General features: G+C 44.1%; 1 protein-coding gene across 2 annotated transcripts in view; it reads left to right on the forward strand.

Annotated features, from left to right (window-relative positions):
• Positions 1-24330, forward strand: part of FER1L6 (fer-1 like family member 6) — a 165932-nt gene that overhangs the window by 131931 nt on the left and 9671 nt on the right. For both annotated transcript variants that reach the window (XM_058699003.1, XM_058699004.1), the window contains exons 32-39: positions 538-665; positions 4737-4907; positions 7333-7493; positions 9286-9428; positions 11859-11947; positions 12435-12533; positions 15157-15398; positions 16829-16992. In XM_058699003.1, the coding sequence (XP_058554986.1) occupies positions 538-665; positions 4737-4907; positions 7333-7493; positions 9286-9428; positions 11859-11947; positions 12435-12533; positions 15157-15398; positions 16829-16992 (1197 nt within the window). The remainder of the gene's footprint in view (positions 1-537; positions 666-4736; positions 4908-7332; positions 7494-9285; positions 9429-11858; positions 11948-12434; positions 12534-15156; positions 15399-16828; positions 16993-24330) is intronic.

Consider the following 24330-nt stretch of genomic DNA (forward strand, 5'->3'; position numbering starts at 1 on the left):
AAAGCATTTCCCTGTGGTGAGTTAAGGCCCAGCTTGTCTGGAAGCAGACCTCACTCTGAGAAACAGACCATTACTCACCTGGCCAGTGGAGTCATGGATTCAGAGCCCATCAGTTGTGGGGTGAGCCTTTAGGTGCCCCCTTCCCCATGATTTTACGGATAGATGCCCAAGATCACATAAGACATGGAATCAGAACTCATAGTCATGCCTTCTGGCTCCTGTCCAGCTTGGTGCTCGTTACTCTGTCAAGTGCTACTTTCCACTGGGCAGATGACTCTAGGGAAAGTTCGACTTGAGAAAAGCTGATAAGTTTTCTTTCAGCGGCAGAATGGAGAGGCTAAAGCGGTGGCTCTTAACCTTGGCTGCACACTAGAATCATCTAGAGAGCTTCTAAAAGTCCCAAAGCTCAAGGCCGATTAAATTAGAATCTGCGGATGGAACGCGGGCATCCATATTTTTTAAAACTCCCAGGTGATCTGAGTGTGCAGGCAATGTTGAGAACCACTGGGCCACAAGGGTTCTCTTTCTCCTCTTCAGGCATTTAATCTCAGCCCAGCTGATCCAGACGGCAAAGCAGATCCCTACATTGTGATCAAGCTTGGCCAAACAGAAATCAAAGACCGGGACAAATACATCCCCAAACAACTGAACCCAGTATTTGGAAGGTCAGTGGCTATCTGGGTCGTGATGTGCCGTCCTGTGTGCATTTGCTCCTGCTGTGTTTCTGTGGGGGGACTGCTGTGTATGTTGTGTGTCTGAGTGAATGTGGCAAGAGGTTAAGAGCTGACCTCTGCCTTTGGTAACAGCCAATCAAACCTAACCTTAGTGGAGAAGGGCCAGATTCTTTCCTTGGTCCCTTTAGGAATTTGGTTATGCCCATAGTTTTCCAAGAATGGTTTTCCTAGATCTCAAATTTAAGAGGCACCTTGAATGGTCATCAGATTCAGCCTCCTTCCTTTGGACAGAGAGATTTCCTTTTTACAAAAGGCAAGTGCAGCCCAGAAAGGTTTAGAAACTTATTCAAGTTCACACAGCTCATGAGTAGGGGAGAAGGGGCCACACCTTTGGTCTTTTGTCTCCTATCAAGGGGATTTTCCATCCTATAATTTTGCAGCTCGTTTGAGGTGACCCCTGAAGTAAACCAATTGGACTGTGTCCTCTGCTTGTGTTTTGCTTTCCTGCGAAGTGTTACAACAGGCGTTGCATTTGTGCACGTTCAGGTGGATGAAGTGTTCTCCGGTTCACAGCAACCCTACTGCCCCTGTTTGTCTTCTAACAGGAGGCGGCACATGTTTGTGTTCTCTCCTTGGGTTTGTGGACCTGCTACCTATGGAGTCAGGTAGATGTGGGTTACGTTCTGCCACGTATAGGCTGTGTAACTTTATGCAGGAGACTTAACCTCTCTGATCCCAGATTTTCGATCAAACACTTAATAATGACACTTGACTCCCAGTGACCTTTAAATGATTAAACATACAGCACGTTGTCCCCACTAGCACATAGTTGATACTCAGAACACATTTGCTTCCTTCCTCTCCCCCGTGATAATCATTTTAGCAATGGATTTGTCCTAACTTTATTCAATTTCTCTTTTTCTTGCATAACAAGGAGCGTGAGATGAACTCTCCATCAGCCTCATTTAGGTTCATTTACACTTTGGTGATCACAGTGGGGGCTCTGACATTTGATCAGAACCAACCTTTTAACACTTTATTGCTCTGGAGGAAATGAAGCAATAAATGATCTTGCCTGTTCCCATTAATGAGAATGAGTAAAACAGTGGTGCCAGGGAAACTTGCCCTTGCTTCCCTGATGCAGAGATGACCTTTATTATTGCCTTCCTTTTCTGTAACTAGCACTTCATTTCCCAGGTCCTTTGTAGTCACTTTTTATTAGCTGCTTCAGTGCCATGAATTAGACTGGTTTCATGACCCCCGTTTATGGCTGTGGTAAACAAAAGAAGAGGATGATGGAATATTCCCTCCAGCCTCTGGCACGGTGGTACCTCTTCTGGAAGCCCTCCATGCATAGATGTTTTGTTGGATGCGTTTCTCATTGTTACTCAGGGACAGAATTTGCTGGCTCAGTCCTGCGTGTTCCAGCAGGCAAAGTAGAGGGCCCCTGTGCCTGACCTGGGGTCTGGGGAATCCCTCTTTGCGACCTCACTGAATGAGGATGTCACAGGCTCCACCCCGTGATGCCCCTGGCACCTTGCCTGCTTTCCTTTCCTTCATAGTCTCTGACATACCTTGATATGCTTCTGTGTTTTTTAGCTGTCGCTCATTTCCCCACAAGAGGGTAAGCTCCATGTGAGCAGGGACTTGGTCTAGTCTTTTCAATGCTGCATCCCTAGGACCTACAACAGAGCAGATAAATGCTCAGCAAGTATTTGTAGAAAGAATGCATGAATGAATGAACAGATGGATGGACGAACCTTCAGTTTCCAGTCAGATTTAATGGGCCCTGCCACTCTGCATCATCCTGAGGTGGTGCATGTCCACAGACTTTGGCATTTCCTCATTTTCTTAACTCACAGTGCCTGGCACACAGTGAGTGCATAATAAACGTCAAATGAACAAATGAATACATAAAAGAATGGATGAATGGGACATCTTTCCTCTGAAGCTTAGAGGTACTGAAATGTTTCAATAAGGCTCCGTTTTTACCCATTTCATGATGCTTTCCCTCTCTCTCTTTTTTTTTAAGTCATTTCTATACCCAACGTGGGTCTCAAACTCACAACCCTGAGATCAAGAGTCGCATGCTCCTCTGACTGAGCCAGCCAGGTGTCCCAAGGCCTCCTCATTTCTCAACCGCCGTTATATTTAGAGGTAGTATCTCATTGACACACAAGTTGATATAAGCCTAGCTTTTCCCCCAGTGACTGGAAGTCCAACCATGGTGAGCTATTTTGGGTAGCTCTTTTAATGACACTCCAGTGAAAAGTCAGGAGAGGTTAATCTATGAACACTCCACTTGGGAAGACGGACCAAAGCAACTGGGTCTTCTGTCATGGTTGCCAAGGTAGTTAAGCACTTAACAAGTCTTCCTTGCTGGTAGCAGCTATGTCACAGCCAGCCCCAGAGATAGTGGCTGGAGACTTCCCTGTGAGACACGTCCAGAATATCAAGTATAGTTGGGAATCGACATCTTGGAGCCCCAGGCAATGCTGTGCCTTCCAGTGGAAGACACGTGGGTTTCTTCCCTGCACAGCCCTATCTCTAGACCTGCCGAGTCTGTTACAGTCAGTGGAGCTGTGGTGTTTTTGCTTCTTTCTCTCGGGAGAGGGTTAATTGGCTCAGGGCTGTGCTAGGATTGCAGTGGCTGCCACAGTGGAGGGTGAAAGCCAGGGCTAAGTGGGTCTGACCGCAAGGCAGCAGCCCAGACAGGCCTGCGGACGTGGAAGGAAGTAACGGGGCCTTCCGTTCTCCCTTTCTCCCCTTCTCCTCTTGGCCCCTCGCTCACAGACCAGCCCACCCTACCTGTCCCAGGGCAGCCAGAGTTAGAAACAGCTGGAGAACACTGGTGCGTCCTTGACTGTGCTTTCGAGAAGACACTTCACCAAATCCACTCAAAACGCATTTCTTAATTATCTCCTCTAATGCTCAGCAGCATGGATAACACATTGTCCCAGGAAACCCCACAGCACTGTTTTTCCTTTCAGCACCTTGCATTGGTGTGGCATCAGGGAATGAGCTTAGAGCTAGGGGTCAGGGAGCTGGCACTGATCCTAGTTTGACCTGATTAATGGTCAGGTGCAGGCAAGTCACTTATGTTCTCTGGGTGTCAATTTCCTTATCTGTAAAGTGAAGAGGTTGGATATGCTGATCCCTGAGATCCCTTCCAGTTCAGAGGAACATTCAATTGTGTGCTCTCTGCAGGAAAAGCAAGGGCTTCAGCAGTGCAGCTGAAGGAGGCAGGTAGGTCTCTGTTGTCGAGGGGCTCAGAATTTTCCAGAGATGGCTTTGTAGTCCTGCAATTCTGTTTTTGGGATTTTCCATCTTCAGAGGGGTTTTCATTTAAAACAAACTCAGCTGACGTTCCCTGACAAAGGAACAATGAAGGGGAAAGGGAATGGCAATGATTGGGGACCAGTTGAATACCTGGATGCTAAATGTGTGGTTTGTGTGAACAATATCACATGTAACGACTATGCTATATTGCAAAGAAGACATATTGATCCCCACTTACACATAAGGAGGCTGAGAGGGATGAAATAACTTTCCCAAAGTTTTAAACCTGAGAAGTTGCAGATTCAAATCCAGAGTTAGAAGTTAGGGGACACCTGGGTGGCTCAGTCGTTTGAACTTCTAACTCTTGATCTCCATTCGGGTCTTGATCTCAGGTTTGTGAGTTCAAGCCCCACGATGGGCTCCCCGCTGGGCATGGAGCCTACTTTAAAAAAAAAAAAGAAAGAAAAAAAAACATTGGAAGCCAGTTCTGTTCAAGAGCAAACCCTCCAGATTTCTCACACCCATCTTGCCGTCACCCTGGATGATTGCAGGTTGCAGCCCATGGAAGGGGAGACTATGGGCTACTGGAAACTGACCACAGAATTGGAAATTGATCGAATCTCAATGAAACGCTAAACCAAATAAATACCTGCTAAGTATTCGTTGAGTTGCTGAGTGTTGAGCGAGTTCTTATGAACCACAGGCTAGCTAAAAGCAGAGCTGGCAGACGCTCCCTGTGTTGCCAGATGCTGTTGACTCCTAATGCCTTTACTTGGACCACAGGTCATTTGAGATCCAGGCCACGTTCCCAAAGGAGTCCCTGCTCTCCATCCTCATCTACGACCATGACATGATCGGGACAGATGACCTCATTGGCGAGACCCGGATCGACCTGGAGAACCGCTTCTACAGCAGACATCGAGCCATCTGTGGCTTGCAGAGCCAGTACGAGATGTAGGTTCTTCCTGCGGGGAGCTGGGAGGTGGGGGCGTGGGGGGGGGGCACTGCTGGCGTTCAGCAGCCGTGCCTCACACCGGCCTGCTCTGCGAAGGCCAGCTGGAATGTGCCAGAGGGGTTCCGTGTCAGCAGGGCTGGTTGGGGAAATCGTTCACTGAACTCCAGGGTTGGGGCTGGGGAAGCAGTGCTGATTTAGAACCCAGGGCAGGGTCTTCAAGAGTCAAGAGCTAAATTATACACGTTCACTCAATTGGCCGGGCCCAGTGGGCAGACTTTCCTGGCGAAGACTGACGTTAGGAGAATTATTAGCAGAATACAAATACCCAAATCCCAGTTAATTATAATGAACTCTCCTGAGTGCGTGGGACATGGCAGACACTACACCTCATTCAGTTCTCTCAAGCCCGTGAGGTGCTATCCCTGCCTTACAAAGAGGGAGGAGTGGACCCAGCTCTCACTCTTTACAATGATTTTGAATTCTGCTTCATTTCAAAGTATAGACTATCAGCTCTATATTTCTTTAAGTGTGTTTTATCTGATATCTCCAGAAAAAATAAAAATCTTACGAATGTCAGCCAGGAAAATACAAAAACATTCATTAGATTTCCGTGGTGTAATTTTAGAAATAGTTTTCTTGAATGTAAAATAACATGTTCTCATTGCAGAAAATCGAGGAAATACAGAAAAGTACAAAGTTATGCTCAAACTATTCCACCCAGACATAACTTATATAAAAAAAGTCTGCAGTATTTCCTTTCAGGATTTTTCCTATGCCATTTTCCCCCAAAGTTGGCCTCATACTATCTATCCATGTCATTTTGTAAGCTGCTTGTTGTCACCTACTCTTGTGAGCATTAGTGACACTAATTTAGTGTCATTAAGTATTTTTTGAAATCATTATTTCGATAGCCTAGAAATCCAGGTGAGTTTTGGGGACTCGGGTGAATGTATAACACACACACCCCCGCCCCCGCCCCGGGGTGTTTACACATCCAAAGTACCTGAGAAGGTGCCGTTCAGAGAATGGTTGGCTCTTCTCGCTCTGAAGTCAGGGGAGGAAGCCACAGGCCAGTGTGGTGTCTTTTCTGTTCAGAAGAATTTCCTGATGGCAGAACTAACAGAGAGCAGGGTAGTTTAGTCAAGGGAGTTACAACCTTCGTTCGGTACATTTTTAAAAATAGGGGCACCTGGGTGGCTCAGTCAGTTGAGCATCTGACTCTTGATTTCGGCTCAGGTCATGAGCTCATGATTTGTAGGTTGGAGCTCCACATGGGGCTCCGTGCTGGCAGCATGGAGCCTGCTTAGGATTCTTTCTCTCCCTCTCTCTGCCCCTTCCCCACTCATGCCTGTGCTCTCTTTCTCAGAAGAAATAAACTTACCACAAATAGATGAGAGCCCCCCCAAGAGCACCCCCAAACAAAAACAAACAAGAGCACCTGTTTCTGGGGAGGCCTGCATGTATGGCTCTGGGCATGGCTTGGATGAAGTTTTCAGGATCCTTATGCCTCTGGCACAATGTAGGAAAACCGCTTTATAGTTATGTTTTGATTTATTTAAATACTTAAGTTTCATTCTGATGGATCCTGTGTGCCAGTGAGCAGAGAAGTCAAGCTCGTCTTGGTCATGGCTCATAGGGAGCATTTCATTGCGAGTTAATATTTTTTAACCAAACAGCTGGTGTTTAAGGGAAGAAGGGGTTGGGAAGATTGAGGAACTAACCACCAGGAAAATCCCTAATTAGAGAAACAGCACATCTAGACTCGCTACCTGTGACATGAGCCTCCACTAGGATTTTGGTGGGGGAAGAGGGGGAGAAAGGAGCAAAGAAATTGAAGGGATGAGCTAGGCTTTCCCCTTAGAAGAAGTAGTCAAATGGCACTTCTGCAAGGGACAGGACGAAAGCAGAACTGCATGCCAAGAAACCCATAGGGACAGAGAACAGATGGCTGGCTGCCAATGGCTGAGGAGAGGCAGGGATTAAGGAACAACCACTTAGTGGGTACAGGTGTTCTTTTGGGGTGATGAAAAGTTTTTGAAACTGGACGGTGGTTGCACAACATTATGAATGTACTGATGCCACTGAGTTGGTCAATTTTATGTTATGTGAATTTCCCCTCAATTTTTTTAAGGTACATTGCTAAAACAAAAACAAAACCAAAACCAAAACCAAGAACTACCTTAGTGGACTTTTATGTCAAGCTACTCAGAAGTCCTGCCTTTCATACAAGCATGCAGATGCTGAGGTATTGACCACCAAAGAGAGAAAACAAAACAAAACACATTAGCCCCAAGTGTATGGAGCAGCAAGAAATCGGAAGGAAACCATGGATCCTACTTCGGTGGTCCTTTTACTGGATACCTTGAGGGTATCCTCCCAGGGGAAGGCAGGCCTCACCCTATCCATCCTTCCTCCTCTTTTCAGAGAAGGATACAATGCCTGGAGAGACACCTCCAAACCCACCGAGATCCTCACGAAGCTCTGCAAAGACAATAAACTGGATGGACCCTATTTTCGCCCTGGGAAAATACAGATAGGAAACCAGGTCTTTTCTGGAAAAACAGTCTTCACGGAGGAGGACACTGGTAACTCCCACGGTGTAGCCTGCTGATGTTGCTTTTCTTTTAAAAAGCCTGCTCTGGTGGTATTTCTGGCTGGGGACTGCAGTCATCTATTGTAAAGTAATTCATGCTCGCGGTAGAAAATCACTCCTAACCCTCAAATTCAGAAATAAGCATGCTGCATGCTGGTGTTATGACAATTCTCCTTCGTTCCTTGAACTATTATTTATAATATTCCCTTTTAAGGCTGTGTCCTTTATTTACATTGTGTCCATTTTTTTCTTTTTTAGACAATGCTACCATGAACTTCTCATACATATTTTTGCACACTTCTGATATTTTTATAGCACGTATCACCTAAATAGGAGTGTTGCGTTGGAAGGTTAGGCAGTAACCTCAAAATAAATATTATATAAGGTAAATCATTGGACACGATCCAAATTACCCTCACACATATTATACCAGCAACTCTCTTATTTCGCTACCAAGAAGCAGATTTTCCGTATAACATAGTGGGACATACCAGGAAGATCCCAGGGAGGCTTTCTTAAATTTTGGACGAGAAAAGAAAAGCCACGTTTACTTTAACCACGCAGAACAATTCTTGTAATGCCGTTCCAGTCCATTTGATGCAAATCCATAGGTGCCAGGCTACATACCTGCAAAACCTAGGTTCAGAGCGTCCGATGCAGAGAACCCAATTAAGGACGTATTTCCGGATCTTTTCACACTGTTATGTTGATCCCACCACTTTGATGCCAACATTTCTTTTCACCTTGTTATTTTGACTTCAGAAACTTCTGGAAAGTTTTTGCAGGCAGAGTACTTGACATTTGAATAGTGTGTTAATAACATATTAATGAATTTTTGTTGAGAAAAATATTTTTTCACAATATACTCTATTAAAGCCAATTTCGTTCCTTGGTCCATATTCTACATTTCACGATGAAACCATGTTTTTGCCCGCCAGAAATCTGAAAGGATGTTCATCAAATCTGTACTCGGCTGATTAAACTTTATGACAAAAGATTTAGTTCATTGATTATGTGTTCATTCCCATCAACTTTTACTGATTGTAATTATTGCTGTTATGAGATCTGCCTGTGTGTGTGGCCTTTTTCTAAAACCAAGCTCAACTTCCAGATGTCAAGTTAGGCCATTCTGAACTTTACCAAAACAATTTGATTTTTTTCCAACAATTTTTGTGTTACTTTTACAAGTACTTTTTCTACCAGTAGTTTTTATTACGTATTGCCTTCTTTGATAAGACGACAGAGCAGAGAACCTTTCCTATGAGCAGGTGTGTTGCTAGAAAGGAGCAACAATGAGGAAAGACAAGACCTCCATGAACACATATTATGTGATTTCACCACCTTGTACAGGGTCACCCTGATTCACCAGGCCCTCTCACACTATGGCATTAGCAAACAATCTTAAATCTCCAGGAAATATATCCTTTCCAGTGTCTTGAAGCCAAGCTTGTAGTTCATAGACTCTAGAGAAATCTGATTCAAGGGGCAAATGGAGCCCCGGACTCTGAGACCTTGACTGCTCTCTGGTCTTCTTCTCAACCCATCTCACTTCCCATTCTCTAAACCTCCTGTCTCTTTCCCTTCCCTTCCCTTCACTCCACCCCTACCTCTTTCCATTCTCTTTTTGTCCTTGTTCTCTTTTGCTCGTTTGCTCTCTCCCTGTGCCTCAATATATTTATTTAACCTTTAAGGAAGAGTTTAAAAGTGCACCCGACAGCCCATCACTGTTCCATTGCAAGCACTTATGGCTGACAACTGTCTTTATTTCTTTTTCTTCCATGCAGATGAGACGGTGGAGTCTTACGAGCACCTGGCCCTCAGGGTTTTGCATTCTTGGGAGGATATACCAGAGGTTGGGTGTAGGCTGGTTCCTGAGCACATAGAAACTCGGCCGCTGTACCACAAGGATAAGCCAGGAATGGAGCAGGTAGTGGCCAAGGCAGTTCTGGCCCCAACTGGAGTGTTCATCCCCAAGGAATAGGGCTTCATCCCTAAAAGTTAATCTTATGTGCCCTAGAATAATGGTTCTCAACCAGGGACAATTTTGCCTCCCTGCCCTAAACATTTAGCAATGTCTGGAAATATTTTTGGTTGTCTCGTGTGGGTGGGGGTACTATTGGCATCTAGTGGGTAGAGGTCAGAGATGCGACTAGACATCCCATGGTGCACGGATGGCCTTCTGCAACAAAGAATTATTCAGCCCAAAATGTCAATAATGTTGAGGGTGAGAAGTTCTGCCCTAAAGCCAGAGTTGGATTTTAGTGCTTTTTGCTTTTTTAATGGATTTGAGTTATCAAACTCTGGAAAGAATGCTGATATTTGAGAAGCCAAAACCCGTCTGATACACCCAAGACCTTGTCCAGAATCTATCGGTAACTTCACAGTTCACTAGTTTTCCCAGAGAAGCAATAGCTGGTGACTTGTTTTGAAGAACTGGCAAGAGGAAGTGTGTGGAAAAAATAACCAGAGATCTGGGTTATGAGTGAGAAGGGAAGAGAAGATCAACTTTATTAAGAGCCTTCTTAATATGTACTTATTAATCATAGGTACATAATTAATAGGTACTTATGTACTAAGCCCTTTACATAAAATCTCACCTAATTAGGATGACCATAGAATTGTTTATCCAAATGATGACCATTTTCAGAGTGAAAGAGGCCACCAGGGACACCACCAGGATTTTCCTAGACAAGTAGGGGCATGTGGACCACCTTACTCTTACTCCTTAAGCAGCCTCATGATGTACTTATTATGATCCTTACTTTTAAGATGAAGACATTGAGGTTCAGAGAGTTTAAGTAACTTGCTCAAGGTTAATCGGCAGCTAAGTGGTAGAGCTGGGGTTTTACCCAGGCAGTTTGAGTTATAGTCCTGTCCCAGCCCTGGACTCACTCACCGTGTCACTTGGTCAAAACATACAAGCTTGACTCTAATGGAGCAGGAACACCCACACTGCTATTTCAGTGGTGTTGGGGTGTAGCACTAGTGACAGCACGTGTGGGAGAGTGCCTTGAAAAGATAAGCTCTTATCACATGTGGAAGCCTATGATTGTTTCCTGAAATTTACTACCAGATATTTAAAATCTTTTGGTTACTGGTATCTTTCATTTTACTATGTGGCTTTTTGGTTACAAGTGAATGTTGATATCTCTTTAGGATTGTAATCCTTCGTTAATTGGTCCTTCTCTTCCCAAATGCTCTTTGCTGACATTGTCCCTTCCCCAGGAAAGCTCTTGTCTTTTCTAGCCAAAGCCTCTCCTTCACCTAAATCCTACAAATCCTCCCTGCTCTGTTGGAAGCCTTCCTTCCTTCCTTCCTTCCTTCCTTCCTTCCTTCCTTCCTTCCTTCCTTCTTCCTTCCTTCCTTTCCTTTCCTTTCCTTTCCTTTCCTTTCCTTTCCTTTCCTTTCCTTTCCTTTCCTTTCCTTTCCTTTCCTTTCCTTCCTTCCTTCCTTCCTTCCTTCCTTCCTTCCTAACTTCCCTTCCTTCTTTCCCTTCTTTCCCTTCCTTTTTTCTTATAAAATCTCCCCTGACCATCCCAGTCCTTATTGGTCACTCACCTTCTTGCCTGAGCTGATGGAGTACTTAGAATGTATACAACAGAACTGAGCATTGAATCCACTGCACCTTCTCCCCACATGGGCTCTCGGATCCCTTGCAACAGGGTAAATTCTGATGCATGGAGTCCAAAGCAAGGGATGGGAGGCCTTATTCTGCCACTAGTTAGCCACAGGATTCATATCATTTGACTTCCCTGAGTCTTAGTTGTTTTGTTTTAATGTGTCACACGGGCATGTGGCAGGGTAAGCAGTAATGGAGATAATGATGTTAAGGCACATTGGAAACAATGAAGCATGATCCTTCTGACAGATAGTATTATCTTTTTAGTCCTTAGGAGTTTATAGAAAAAGCAGAGTCTCTGGAGTCAACAAAGGTTGAATCCAGACTCTGCTACATATTGTCTGTGTAAGTATGGGCAAGATGTGTTCTCATCTGCCAAGTAGGAATAATAACATCTACCCACTGAGGATATTGGGAGAATTGATGTAATGTTTATCAAATACACAGCACTGTGTCTACCACATTGTAGGTGCTCAATAAGGGTTAGCTTATCCTTTACCTTCTTCTTAACATATGCTCTAATTCTTAATAGAAATGTAAGTCCTGTCTTTGTCAACAAATATTCTAAACATGTATAATATGAATAATATCCATATGGCATGATAAGATATGATATGATATGATATGATATGATATATAGCTAATATCCATTTGTAGTAAAGGGATATGTTAAAACCATGAAGTCAGTTGCCCATGCAGTACCCCCACCAGAGTTAAAGGAGATCTTTTCTTAAAAAGGGCCGCCTGCAGATGTGGGTGGACATGTTTCCCAAAGATATGCCTCAACCTGGACCTCCAGTTGACATTTCGCCAAGGCAACCGAAAGGGTAAGTCATCTGCAGCCCTACATTCAGGGGAAGAGACCATGGTGGCAGACTAAAAGACCATGACATTTGATCAATTACATTGATTCTTGCATTGTAACATCGGTTACATTGATCAGTTGGCACCTGGTAATCACATCTCATTCCCATCTGGCCATTTACAGCAGGGGCAAGTGATAGTAATGGTAACAGTGGTGATGATTAAAATGGTGGCCCCTGTTTTACATAGGGGCTACGGAGCTTCAATATTCTGCAACATTCTGAAAAAACATCAGCTAATGGAAGGAATTTCTGCTCAGAGAACTTCATGTCCTTGGTGATTCAAGCTGGGACACTTGGTTCTGATGGAACCAAGACCTTAAGTGTTGATATTTTTGAACTTGGTAATGTTGAGGAAGCCTATAGACTCACAGGAATTCCAGAATCCCATAGACACCAGCTGGTTCAGCTTTCAAGGTCTTCAGCCTAATGCTGCCTTCCCTTATCCCAGGTATGAATTGAGGGTAACCATCTGGAACACTGAAGATGTCATTTTAGAAGATGAGAATATCTTCACAGGACAAAAGTCAAGTGATATTTATGTTAAAGGGTAAGGTCATCAACAAACTCCATGCCCCCTTTTCTTCCCCTCCTTCCTCCTTTAACCCCTAACTGAACCTATGCCTCCCGGAAGATACTCCTCCCACCTCCCATAGAAGGAGTTCATCTTACTCACCTTCTTAGATAAGGTCACTTCCTTTGTCAAATATTCTTTGGTCACTTTGCTAAGAATTATTATCTTATAAAAATATTTTTGTGAGGAAATCTTATATAAACATCTCTTCAGTTAAATGTTGGATACCTAACCTTTTTGAGTGACATTCAAAATACCTTTACACCTGAAACAAGTAGAGAGATGTGGCACAAATGATGAGAGATTCAGTGTTAAGGACATTGTAAGACTAATACAGAAGCTAAAAGTCACACCTTACTCTTCGCTAGTTCTACCAAAAGGAAAGATGCCAACCTAGAACTCAGGAAACCACATTTTCCCCCTCTCCCTCCCTCCTTCCCTCTCTCTCTCTCACTCTCTCTCATACTGGCTATGACACAAACACCTTGGTAGGCTTCCTTTGAGCCCTTAATCATGGAGGGAAATGAGATGGTAAAGTGATTCAAACATGTCCCCTTAGATAAAACCCATCTCAGAAGTAGTGAACTCATCTCACCTCGTTTTGGTATCTCTTTGCCTTCTCCAAACAAGAAACGTTTTTCTTTGTTGACTCCATTTCTAGTATGCCATTGAATCTTGTCCATTTTGCTTTACAAATAGTCACCAGCACTGTCCATTCTCCCCGTCTTCACCACACCACAACCATTTCCCTCCATCATTTCTTGCTGGGGCCACCGAAGTACCAATACCATGTGGCTTGGTCTCTCCGTATTCACTCTTGACTCTGATAATGTGTTCTCTATGTTGAACCATGGGTTATCTTTTCAAAGCATAATCTGATCAAGTCAACCCTATACTTTAGGCTCTTTAATGACGTTCTATTTTCTCTGGATAAAGATTTAGATCCCTAATATGTCCTAAAGTATCCTGTACGACTAGCCCCTCCTATCTCTACAGCCCCATCTTGTTTTCTGCTCTTTAGTGATGCTGAGCTTCTTTCCCTTGTTATATGCACATCTCTCAGTGGTGACTTCTGCCACCCCCTCCATCCCTCCGTCCCCTTCCCTCTATGGCTACAGCTCTATGAAGGCAAAGGCCATCTCTGTGTGCTCCCATCACTCCTCTAACAGCTAGCACACTCCTTGGCTCATAATGGATACCACATATAGATTGGCTGAGGGAGCACAATCTTTACCTAAATAATTGCATCCATACTCTGAGTGGTACCACTCCTCTGGGATGTGGAAGTTCTTTATCTTTCCCTGACTTGTGGGGAAGGGATGTCTGCTTTCAGAAAGCAAATGGTTTGGAATTATCAATTAGTTTGAATTAAAAGCAACTATTTGCCCAGTAATTCACCATGGATAAAGCACTAGGGGAAAATGTACTAATCGCAGCTTACTCTTAACTGAGGAGGGAGAGCAGATGACACTAAGAGGAAATAACATTATATATAATTTGGGGGACACAAAGCACTTTACAGCTATTACCTCATATAATTCTTCAGAGCAACCCTACGAACTAGGTGCTGTCATTGCTGCTACTTTCCAAATGAAATAGAGGCACAGAAGGGTTGGATAACTTATCCATGGCTTTCCGGGTAGTAATGGCACAGCCAGGATTAGAATTCAGGTGGGTGCAGACAGGCTTCTACCCTCCGTGCCACATTGATCCAGACCTCTGGGTTTTTGAGGCCCAGAACCAGAGAGGAGGGGGCCAGTCATAGGGCTGACACCAGGGGTCTAAACCAGACCAATTAGAGAGGCCCCAGGGCAATGGGTGCAGAGGTGGTACCCTCACTAAGAGTGCCCAGAGGGAGAGGAAACTCAGATTACACTTTCCCTTCACATTTCCTGAGTTTTCCCTCTTTTTTTTTAAATTTTTTTTTAACGTTTATTTATTTTTGAGACAGAGAGACAGAGCATGAATGGGGGAGGGTCTGAGAGAGAGGGAGACACAGAATCTGAAACAAGCTCCAGGCTCTGAGCTGTCAGCACAGAGCCCGACGCGGGGCTCGAACTCACCGACCGCGAGATCATGACCTGAGCCGAAGTCGGACGCTTAACCAACTGAGCCACCCAGGCGCCCCTTTCCTCTTTTTTTTTTTTAATGTTTATTTATTTGTTTTGAGAGAGAGAGAGAGAGAGAGAGAGAATCTCAAGCAGACTCCACCCTGTCAGCACAGAGCCCAATGTGGGGCTTGAACTCATGAACCATGAGATCATGACCTGAGCTGAAACCAAGAGTCAGCTTAACTGGCTGAGCCACCCAGGTGCCCCTGAGTTTTCCTTCTTTATTGCATGGGGCTTCAAGGCTATCCCAGAGCAATTGAAGACATTTCCCAAATCTAGCTTAGAATGAGAATCTTGTTTCTGTTTCAGACCCTTTGACTCCTATTTGTCTCTTTCAGATTCGATGGAAACTTCCATCTGAATCTAACTATATCATAATTTGAAAACTATGAGCTGTGGCCACATTAAACTAGCTAAATCACTCTTGATTATACTGATGCCTGAGTAATGGACTCAGAGTGTGTAATTCTTTTTCTGTGTTCGCTCAGGTGGATAAAGGGTTTGGAAGATGACAAGCAGGAGACAGACGTGCATTACAACTCCTTGACTGGCGAGGGGAACTTCAACTGGCGCTTCCTGTTTCCATTTCACTACCTCCCAGCTGAGAAGCAAATGGTCATTACGAAGAGGGAGAACATCTTTTCCTTAGAGAAGATGGAGTGTAAGACACCAGCCGTGTTGGTGCTTCAGGTTTGGGATTTTGAAACACTGTCCTCAGATGACTTTCTGGGTAAGCCAGTGACTTCGTAAAGCTCGTATTAATATTAAGGGTTTTGTCCCAGTTTGGGGAGAGTTCGGTCTGATTTAGCTACAAGGATAATTTCGGTGCAATTTATGATAGCAAAAAATTTAGAAACACTCCAAATAGCCATTCGTAGGGGATTGGCTGAATAAGTTACAGGGCATCCTTATGGTGGAAGATTATTTATTTATTTATTTATTTAGCGCAAGTGGAAGAGGGGGAGCGAGAGAGGGAGACACAGCATCTGAGGCAGGTTCCAGGCCCTGAGCTGTCAGCACAGAGCCCGATGTGGGGCTTGAACTCAAACCGTGAGATCATGACCTGAGCCGAAGTTGGAAGTTTAACTGCCTGAGCCACCCAGGTGTCCCAGAAGATACATTTCAATCAGATTTAAAATCATCTTTGCTCTACCACTAAGAAGCCTATTAAATTTTGAGCTAGTTACTAGTCCCCTCTGTACCTCAGTTTTCTCCAGTTGTAAAATGGAGATAGTAATATTACATACCTCAGAGTGTGTTTAGAGCTGTACATGTGATAATATAATTTAAAAACTCATACATAATAAGCACCCAAAAAGTGATAATCTTGCAGCCATTAAAAATATTCATTTAGTGAGTTGGAAGTTATACAGGATGCACTAGGTGAGCAAAGAGTGTAGAAAAAAATCCCCTTTCTGTAAAATATATGTTTATATGTATCAGAGGCAGAGGTAATCAGGGACAGGCAAAGAAACAATGACTGTCATAGGATAAGAACTAACGAGCAGCGGTCAACTTTGGGGGGATGGCATTTTATGGAACATTTTTCTATTAATGTTTTGCTTATGTGTATGCTCTAAATGCTTATAATTAACAAATATTATTTCTGTACTAGGGAAAGGTTATTTAAGAGAGAGAGACAAAATACTCTCATGTCATTATCTTCCCCTCTGTAATATTCACTCATCGCAAATACTTTGGGGGAGCCCACTAAGTCTTGGAGAGTAGCTACAGAGATGATAAGACTTGGTCCCCCACCTGGAGGGGGTTAGTGGACTCAGAGGAAAGTGAGCTGGGGGAGGAGGTTCTTATAGGTGGATCCACACTAAGGCAGAGGAGAGCTCAGAGGATAGGCACGTAATCCCACACACTCAGGGAGTAGATAAGATGCCCAGCAGCGATGACACCTGACGCTGAGGCTTGAAAGTTATATATTGTAGCTCTGCCCCTGTCTATTACCTGCTACATTTGGTACATGTCTTGGTCATATTTGTATCCCCAAAATCTAGCACATGCTAGTGACCCCATGTGTACTGGTTGAATGACCAGTGAGTGAATGGATGGATGGATGAATGAATGAATGAACGAACGGGTGGGTGAATAATTGGTGGTGATGGATTCTAAAGCCCTTCTGTAACTGTTAAGGGCATCTCTTCACAGGCTCCCTGGAAATGAACCTCAATAGCTTCCCCCGAGCCGCCAAGACTGCCAAAGCCTGCGATCTCGCCAAGTTTGAAAATGCAAGCGAGGAGAGCAAGATCTCCATATTCCAGCAAAAGCGTGTGCGGGGCTGGTGGCCTTTTGCTAAAAGCAAAGAACTCACAGTAAGTGGCAGCTGTAGGAGAGGGGGTTGGGAGGCAGACAGGGGACACCATGCTCTTTAAGTGAGTCATTTTGTAAACTTCAATTGGAGTGCCTTGAAGTGGCAAGAGTGCTTTAGGGCAAAGGTTCCGCTGAGAAGCAAGAATTTTGAAAATTTTATAAATGCATTAAGCTTCTGTATTTCAGCATACTTGATTTAATAGCCATGTGAGGGTGGTTTTCTGACTTCTTGGCTTGAATGTATGCCCCTGGCATTATTTTTTTCCCTAACGTTTCTTGAAATTATGCATGAAGTCTTGACTAATATACAGTTTTAATGGAATGACCTCATCCCTTCACCCTTAAATGCAGAGACTCCATTTTAAGAGTGATCCAGACTTTTAAAATTACCTTGAGAGGGTAGCAGCAGGGAGAGCCATTTCCCCTTTCCCTGCGTTGCCAGCCCAGTCTGGACTGTACATGGTGCAGGGGCTCAGCCCATTCACAAATATTGTGAAGGGAGTTCTTGCAGCCTTCTTGGTCTTCCGAAAGGGAGAGTGGATGACCCACTTGAGAAAAGGGACTGCATTGGTGGCCCCTTTCTGTGCTGCCTTCTCCTCCTGGAGAGAACACATTCTCCCCTCCTCTCCTGTACCTAGTGGCAAAAGCACACCTGGGTTGTATCCCTTGTGGCCACACTTGTTTTTCTCTCGCTGTTCTAGGGGCCCAGTGAGGATGAGGCAAGGATTCCCTTTGCACCTGACTCAGTAAATGGCTGGTGCTGGCCTTACTCTGTGGCATCTAGTCTTATTGTGTTTTGGAGGAGGTTTTCTCTTCCTGCCATTCTCAGTTGAACCGCCTCTGATTGGTGAGGTTGGGTCAAGAGAATGAGGCTGTAGGCAGGCTCATTCTTCCCCCTCTGGCCAAGTACACGTTGAGGGTTTATTGCATGGCCGCTTCTGTACTCTGTTCCAGGCCTCATGGCTTAGCGCATTACAGATGTTCAGTCAATGAATTGGTTGATGAATGGGTGAATTCAGAAATAGAGGAAGCATGGCCACTGTGTTCAACCAGCTCAGAGTCTAGCGAGAGGGACGGATGCGTTAACAACCCCATCGTGCATGACGTAGTCAAAGCGTGTATGACCCAGGGAAGGAAAAGAGAGGAGGAAGGGAACCTGATTCTCTTTGAGGGTGTCGAGGGTCAAGCAGAACATCAGTTTCTCAAGAACAAAGGATGACGGCAAGGTACTTTCTTGATGAAGAAGAGGGTAGATAACTACTTCAAGTAGAGGAACCAGGAGGGGTGCAACATGGAGGCACCAAGTCTCCCCACATGGAAGGCTACCTGCCCACCACTCAGAGTTGCCAGAGTGCGGTATGAGTTTGGGAAATGGGATTGCCAAGTCCCCAAATCCAAATTCGTGTGTTTTGACATAATTGCTGCTTCTATAAAATAATTGACAGTAATTATGTATGCATGATTACATAATGGCAGTCATTTATTCCATTTTTATAGCCCTTTAGAGTTTGCCAAGTATGTTCAGATCCCTTCTGTTATTTCATTTGACCCTAGTTGATTCTCTGTTAGTTTCTGTGTCACTTACTTCTTTCATTTCATGCAACACATATTTATTGAGCATCTACTAAGTGATAGGCCCTGGGAATAAAATATGAGTAATAACAGACATAGCCTCTGCCAGCATGGAGCTTACAGTCCAGCATCAAAGACTGACACACACAAATGCAGTCACTCACAGGCACACCAAGAAAGCAGATACTTAACAAGGACCGGGGAGGAAACAACATGCTGAATTAAAGCATATCCACTGCAGGTATTCGCACTCCCTATGGTGGTTGGAGGCCTTTCCGTGACTGTGAAACTTTTAGGTTGAGGTCTGAAGAAGGAAAAGTAGTAGTTTTCCGTCAGAAAAACACAGAAGGAAATGTGTTCCCAAGTAGACACCACAGGCAGAGGCCCTGAGGCGAGAATAAGTTTGGTGAGAGGGAGAAACTAAAATAAAACAAACCAACCCTCCTCCCTCCCCTGACCCCGCCATGACCAGAGCATGGGGAGGAGTGAGGGTGCAGCAGAGGGGAGACCAGAGCCGGATCATGCAGACCACGGCGCCATATTGAAAAGTTTGGGTTTTATTCTCAGAGCAATGGGAAGCCCTGAATGGTCAGGGAGGTGAGAGGATGTGAATGGCACAGGAAACACAAGTCCTCGCTGTTTATATGGACAGTGAGTGGGAGAGGGTCACAATTGGAGAAGGAGAAGAAGTAGGCAGAAATGTAGGAAGACAATGATAAAAATGTACCTGAAACATAAACCCGGAGAAGAGACTCTTTGGAGAAGGACAGTTGGGTTACTGTGTCAGATGCCCTTGAGTGGTCATATAAAAAGCAGAGAGTTGTCCATTGGATTTAGCAACCTGGAGGTCATGGCGACCTTTTGAAAGGGACTGTTGTAAAGGCCCATAGCAGCACTATTCACAATAGCCCAAGAGTGGAAATGTCCAAAGGTCCCTCAACTCATAAATGGATAAACAAAAGGTGATACAGCCATACAATGGAACATAATTCGGCCATAAAAAGAAAGAAAGTGCTGATACAGCCTCCAACATGGATGGACCTGGAAAACATGCTCAGTGAAAGAAGGCAGTCCCGAAAAACCACATACAATATGATTCTATTTATAGGAAATGTCCAGAATAGGTAACCCATAGAAAGTAGATTGGTTGTTGCCAGGGGCTGAAGGGAAGGGGAATGCAGAGTGGCTGCTAACCGGCACAGATTTCTTTTGGGGGGTGATAAAAATGTTCTGGAATTAGTGCTGATGGCTGTACAGCTTTGTGATTATACTAAGATCTACTTTATTGTGCACTGCAAAAGGGTGAACTGTATGGCATGGGAATTATATCTCAATATTTAAAAAGCAAGACCCGGGTCGCCTGGGTGGCTTAGTTGGTCGAGTGTCTGACTTTGGCTCAGGTCATGATCTCAGGGTTCATGAGTTTGAGCCCCGCATCGGGCTTGCTGCTGTCATTGCAGAGCCTGCTTCAGATCCTCTGTCCCCCCCCGTCCCACCTTTCCCCTGCTTGCTCTCTCTCTCTCTCAAATATATAAATAAAAGGTGGTGTTGGCAGAATGGTGAGGACTGACACAGGTTAGCACGCAGTGTGGAGCGAGTGGGGATAAGCTAGTGGAGACAGCATGTGTAGACTCTGGAAGCCTTCATAATTCCACCTTCACTCCTACCCTCAAACTGCGCCAGCCACCCTCAGCTACCCTCGTTCCCCAGCCTCTCCCTGTTCGGTCCCATACCCTTGCTCTTGTGTCAGCTGGTGCTTCTGCCTGGAATGCCTTGGCTCCCTTCTTCTCGGGGAAAACTCCTCCTCCTTACGTATTTTGAGACTCCTTTGAGCAGTCACCCCCCTCTGGGAAGCCTCCCCGGTACCCTGGCTGGGAACAGGCTTGCCCGCCTTCATGCTTCCAGAGCTCTGGTCACACAGATTTGCAATTGTCTGTATGTGTCTCGGTTCCTCTGCTGGGAGCAACCTGAGTCCAGAGACTGTGCTTTCTCTTTTTGTTCCTTTTCAGAAGTTTTAGGGTCTAACGTGGTTTCTGGAGCATAGTACATGCTCAGTAAATTTTTACTGAACGAATCAATCAATTCAGAAACAATTACAACACTGACCCAACAATCAAAGAGATTATATGATTTCCTTCTCTTTTTATTCAGCGTACTGAGCACATAGAACGTGTTCAACAAATCCTCTTTGAGAATAAATACATCAGCACACATTACTTGTAAGGCTAAGTGTCACTGTAGAAACCAGAGGATAATGTGCCAAAGAAATAAGGGAAAAGAGAGGAAGGCTTTAATGGTGGGAGGTTCAGAGGATACAGATAGGTTGTTTGAGGACATATGGAGAATGGATGAAGGGGTGTTTAGGTTGTGAGAGTCTGTTTTTCTAGACTGCATTAAGTATTATGCAGTGATTAAGACCAAAGATTGTAAAAACAGACAGCTTAGGTTTGAATCCTGTCCTCTCCTAACTAGCTGTGTGACATGAGGCAACTTACTTAATCTCTTTGTGCCTCAGCTTCCATATCTCTAAAGTGGGGATTCATAATATATACGTATCTCATGGGGTTTTAGCAGATAAATGAGTCCATATACATTAAGTGTTTAGAACCGTGAGAAGAAACGAAGACCTACTGAATGAGAACAGGCTCTTTATTTAGAGCTTTGCTATGACAAGAGTCAGCTACCATCATCCAGGTTTGATGGAGATTCCGAGACAGGGGAGTAGGGAAGCTTTCTGATGGAAAAAAGAGAAGGCTTCAGGTTTGCTCTGTTTGGAGGTTGTTGGCAGGCGGAGTAACTGAAGTGGGGCATCCTGTGTGACCGGATAAGGGAGGATATTGAGGGGGACCCAAAACTAGGGAATCAGCCTCAAACAGGCAACTTGGAGACAGGCACCCACAGAAACTGGGTGGGAGGGGTGCTGTCCCCCTTGATGTGTAATTTTCAAAGAGATGGCTCCCAGGTCTTTGGGAAAGGCAGTTCCTGGGTGTTAAAGACAAAGAGCCTATCTAGTATTTAAGAGGATTTATACCCACTTCAAAGAGAGGTGAAAGGGCTTACAATTACAGTTTCTACAGTGATGCTCTTAGAAAAAGGAGAGGGAAATCTCTTCCTTTACTTTCCACAGGGAATGGTAAGCCTTTTATTTTTAATTTTTAATTTGGTTTTGTCCTTATACATCCTAAAGGGAAAAGGAGAATTGACTTCATCCCCACCCGCCTGGAAGCCCACAATCCCGGGTATAATCCAGCTGCCCCTCATCCTCTCTCTCCCTAAAGGAACCAGTAACCACACTGAGGAAGCTAAACCAGTAGTCCCCTCCGTGTGTGGCAGGGAGCTGGACCAGCTGGGAGTAAAGTGGCAAAATGGAAAACCTCTGTTGGGGTCCACCACGTCCTGAGGTCCTTCCATCTCCGAGTCTCAGTTCCCACGTCTGTAAAAGGAGTGGGTTGAACTGGGTGCCTGCAAGGTGCCTTTCTAGCATGGACACCCTCTGCTTCCGAACTCCCCCACCCCCCCCCCCCTTCCTGAAGGCAGCAGTCAGGAGGTCACCGTTCCATTCCAGTCACCAGCTGCCCAGCAGGGATTTGCTTACAGCCCCTGCCACCTGCCAGGCTTATTTTTAAAGCTGCTTATCTGTACACTCAGGCAGTGTAATTTAGACATTTGGATCACAAAGCTCCTAGTGTGGAATTTGGCTGTCCTTATAGTAAGAAGAACATCTCCAGGTGGGATTTCCAAAGAATGGGTGCCCTTGGGACGAGGGGAATGTGTATTGAACAGGTGCTTCATGAGACACATTGTACTGTTGCATTTTATGTGTTATCCTACTAAAAGCAACCTTTGAAGAAATCACTTCTTTAGAAGATGAAGATCAAGAAGTTTCTTTTACAGGTTAATCCTGTAAATTGACTGCTAAATAGCCCAGCTAAGTCTCAAGAACACCGACAACTAAAACTAAAAGGATCCACATAAAGACAGATACCATATGTTTTCACTCTTATGTGGATCCTGAGAAACTTAACAGAAGACCATGGGGGAGGGGAAGGAAAAAAAAAAAAAAGAGGTTAGAGAGGGAGGGAGCCAAAACATAAGAGACTCTTAAAAACTGAGAACAAACTGAGGGTTGATGGGGGTTGGGAGGCAGGGGAGGGTGGGTGATGGGCATTGAGGAGGGCACCTGTTGGGATGAGCACTGGGTGTTGTATGGAAACCAATTTGACAATAAATTTCGTGTATTGAAAAAAATTAAAAGGGAGGTTTCTGTGTTTCTAGTTTAGCGTGAAAACAATTGTCAGTAGCTACGATAGCCACACGCTCATTCACTAGACAGTAAAGGTTCAACAATGAATAAGACAAATTCCTGGCATCCAGAAGTTCACAGCTTAGCCGAGGAGGTGGTAGACACACAGATCATCTAAATAGTATGTAACCAATTCAGATTCTCTAGGAGCAGAGTGGATATTTTCATGTGAAGATTATTTTAAGACAGAGTAGGTAATATGCATTTATAGGAAATTTAAAAGACACAAGAATGTAGAAGGGAAGAAATAGTACCCACATGCACACAACCCAAAGAAAGCTATTGCCAATGGCTTGGTTATTCCCAATTTGTGTGGATTTTGGTCAATATTACATAGTAGTGATCATTCCATATTAAAAATAGTGTCTTTGTGGGGGGCTTGATGTCCTATTGAGCATTCCCCTACATTGTATTATCAGTGTTATTATCAACTCTGTATTCTCAAAATAGAAGTGCTCAAAATAGTTGAATCTTTGTGTTTTTCTTCAGCATTTATTCATTTAAAAAAAGTTAAGCATGTGGAAACGTTGAAAGAATAGGACAGTGATCGACCATATATCCACCACCTAAATTCAACACTTGTTAATACTTTGCTGTACCGATTTTGTCTATATATGTGAGTATATAGTCTCGCCTTCTCTCCTCTCCGCACACACATGTACTTATTGGCTGAACCATTTGAGAGTAAATTGTAGACATTCCAACACTATACCTTGTTAAAAAAGATACTCAAACAGATAAATATAACGATCTAATTGGCTTTATTAAACAATTCATGAATAGGGTCGCGTCCATCTAACAAGTAGGGGAACTCCCCCAACTTAAATGGAAGGTTTTTAAAGGCAAAGAGAGGGCATAAAGAAAGGAATTGATTAGCAGGAAATGCATTATTTGGGCAAGGTGCCCTCCTAAGAGGAACCAAAGGGGGTCTATCAATAAATTTCCAGATTGAAATTCCATATTAGCTGATTGAAGGTTAAATTCCTGGGTTGGGGAGGGGACTATAGTGAGGGACATATTAAGTCTTGATTTGTTGACATGGGTCTTAACCTATGGGCCTGTGGTTTTCTTTTTAACCATTCCTGAATACTTCAGCATGCATCGCCTAAGAATATGGTCATTCTTGTCCATAACCACAGTGCCATCATCACATATAAGAAGTTAATAATGATTACCTAATCTGATATCCATACCGTATTCATTTTTCCAGCTATAAGGAGGATACCCTGTTACCCTCAAAATGTATTTTATAGCTCTTTCTTTTTTCAAAACAGATCCAGTCATAATTCATGTGTTGCTTTGGTCTATTTTGCCTTAGAACAGTCTCCCACCATTTTTGTCCCCGTGACATTACCTATTTGATGAAAATAGGCCTGACTTGCCCCGTTGTTTTCTCATGATGAAGCTTATCTTATTCTCTGACCCTACATTTCTTATGAACTAGAAGTTAGGTATAATGGCATTA

This window comes from Neofelis nebulosa, chromosome 14 (genome assembly GCF_028018385.1).
Source record: "Neofelis nebulosa isolate mNeoNeb1 chromosome 14, mNeoNeb1.pri, whole genome shotgun sequence".
Classification (NCBI taxonomy): Eukaryota; Metazoa; Chordata; class Mammalia; order Carnivora; family Felidae; genus Neofelis; species Neofelis nebulosa.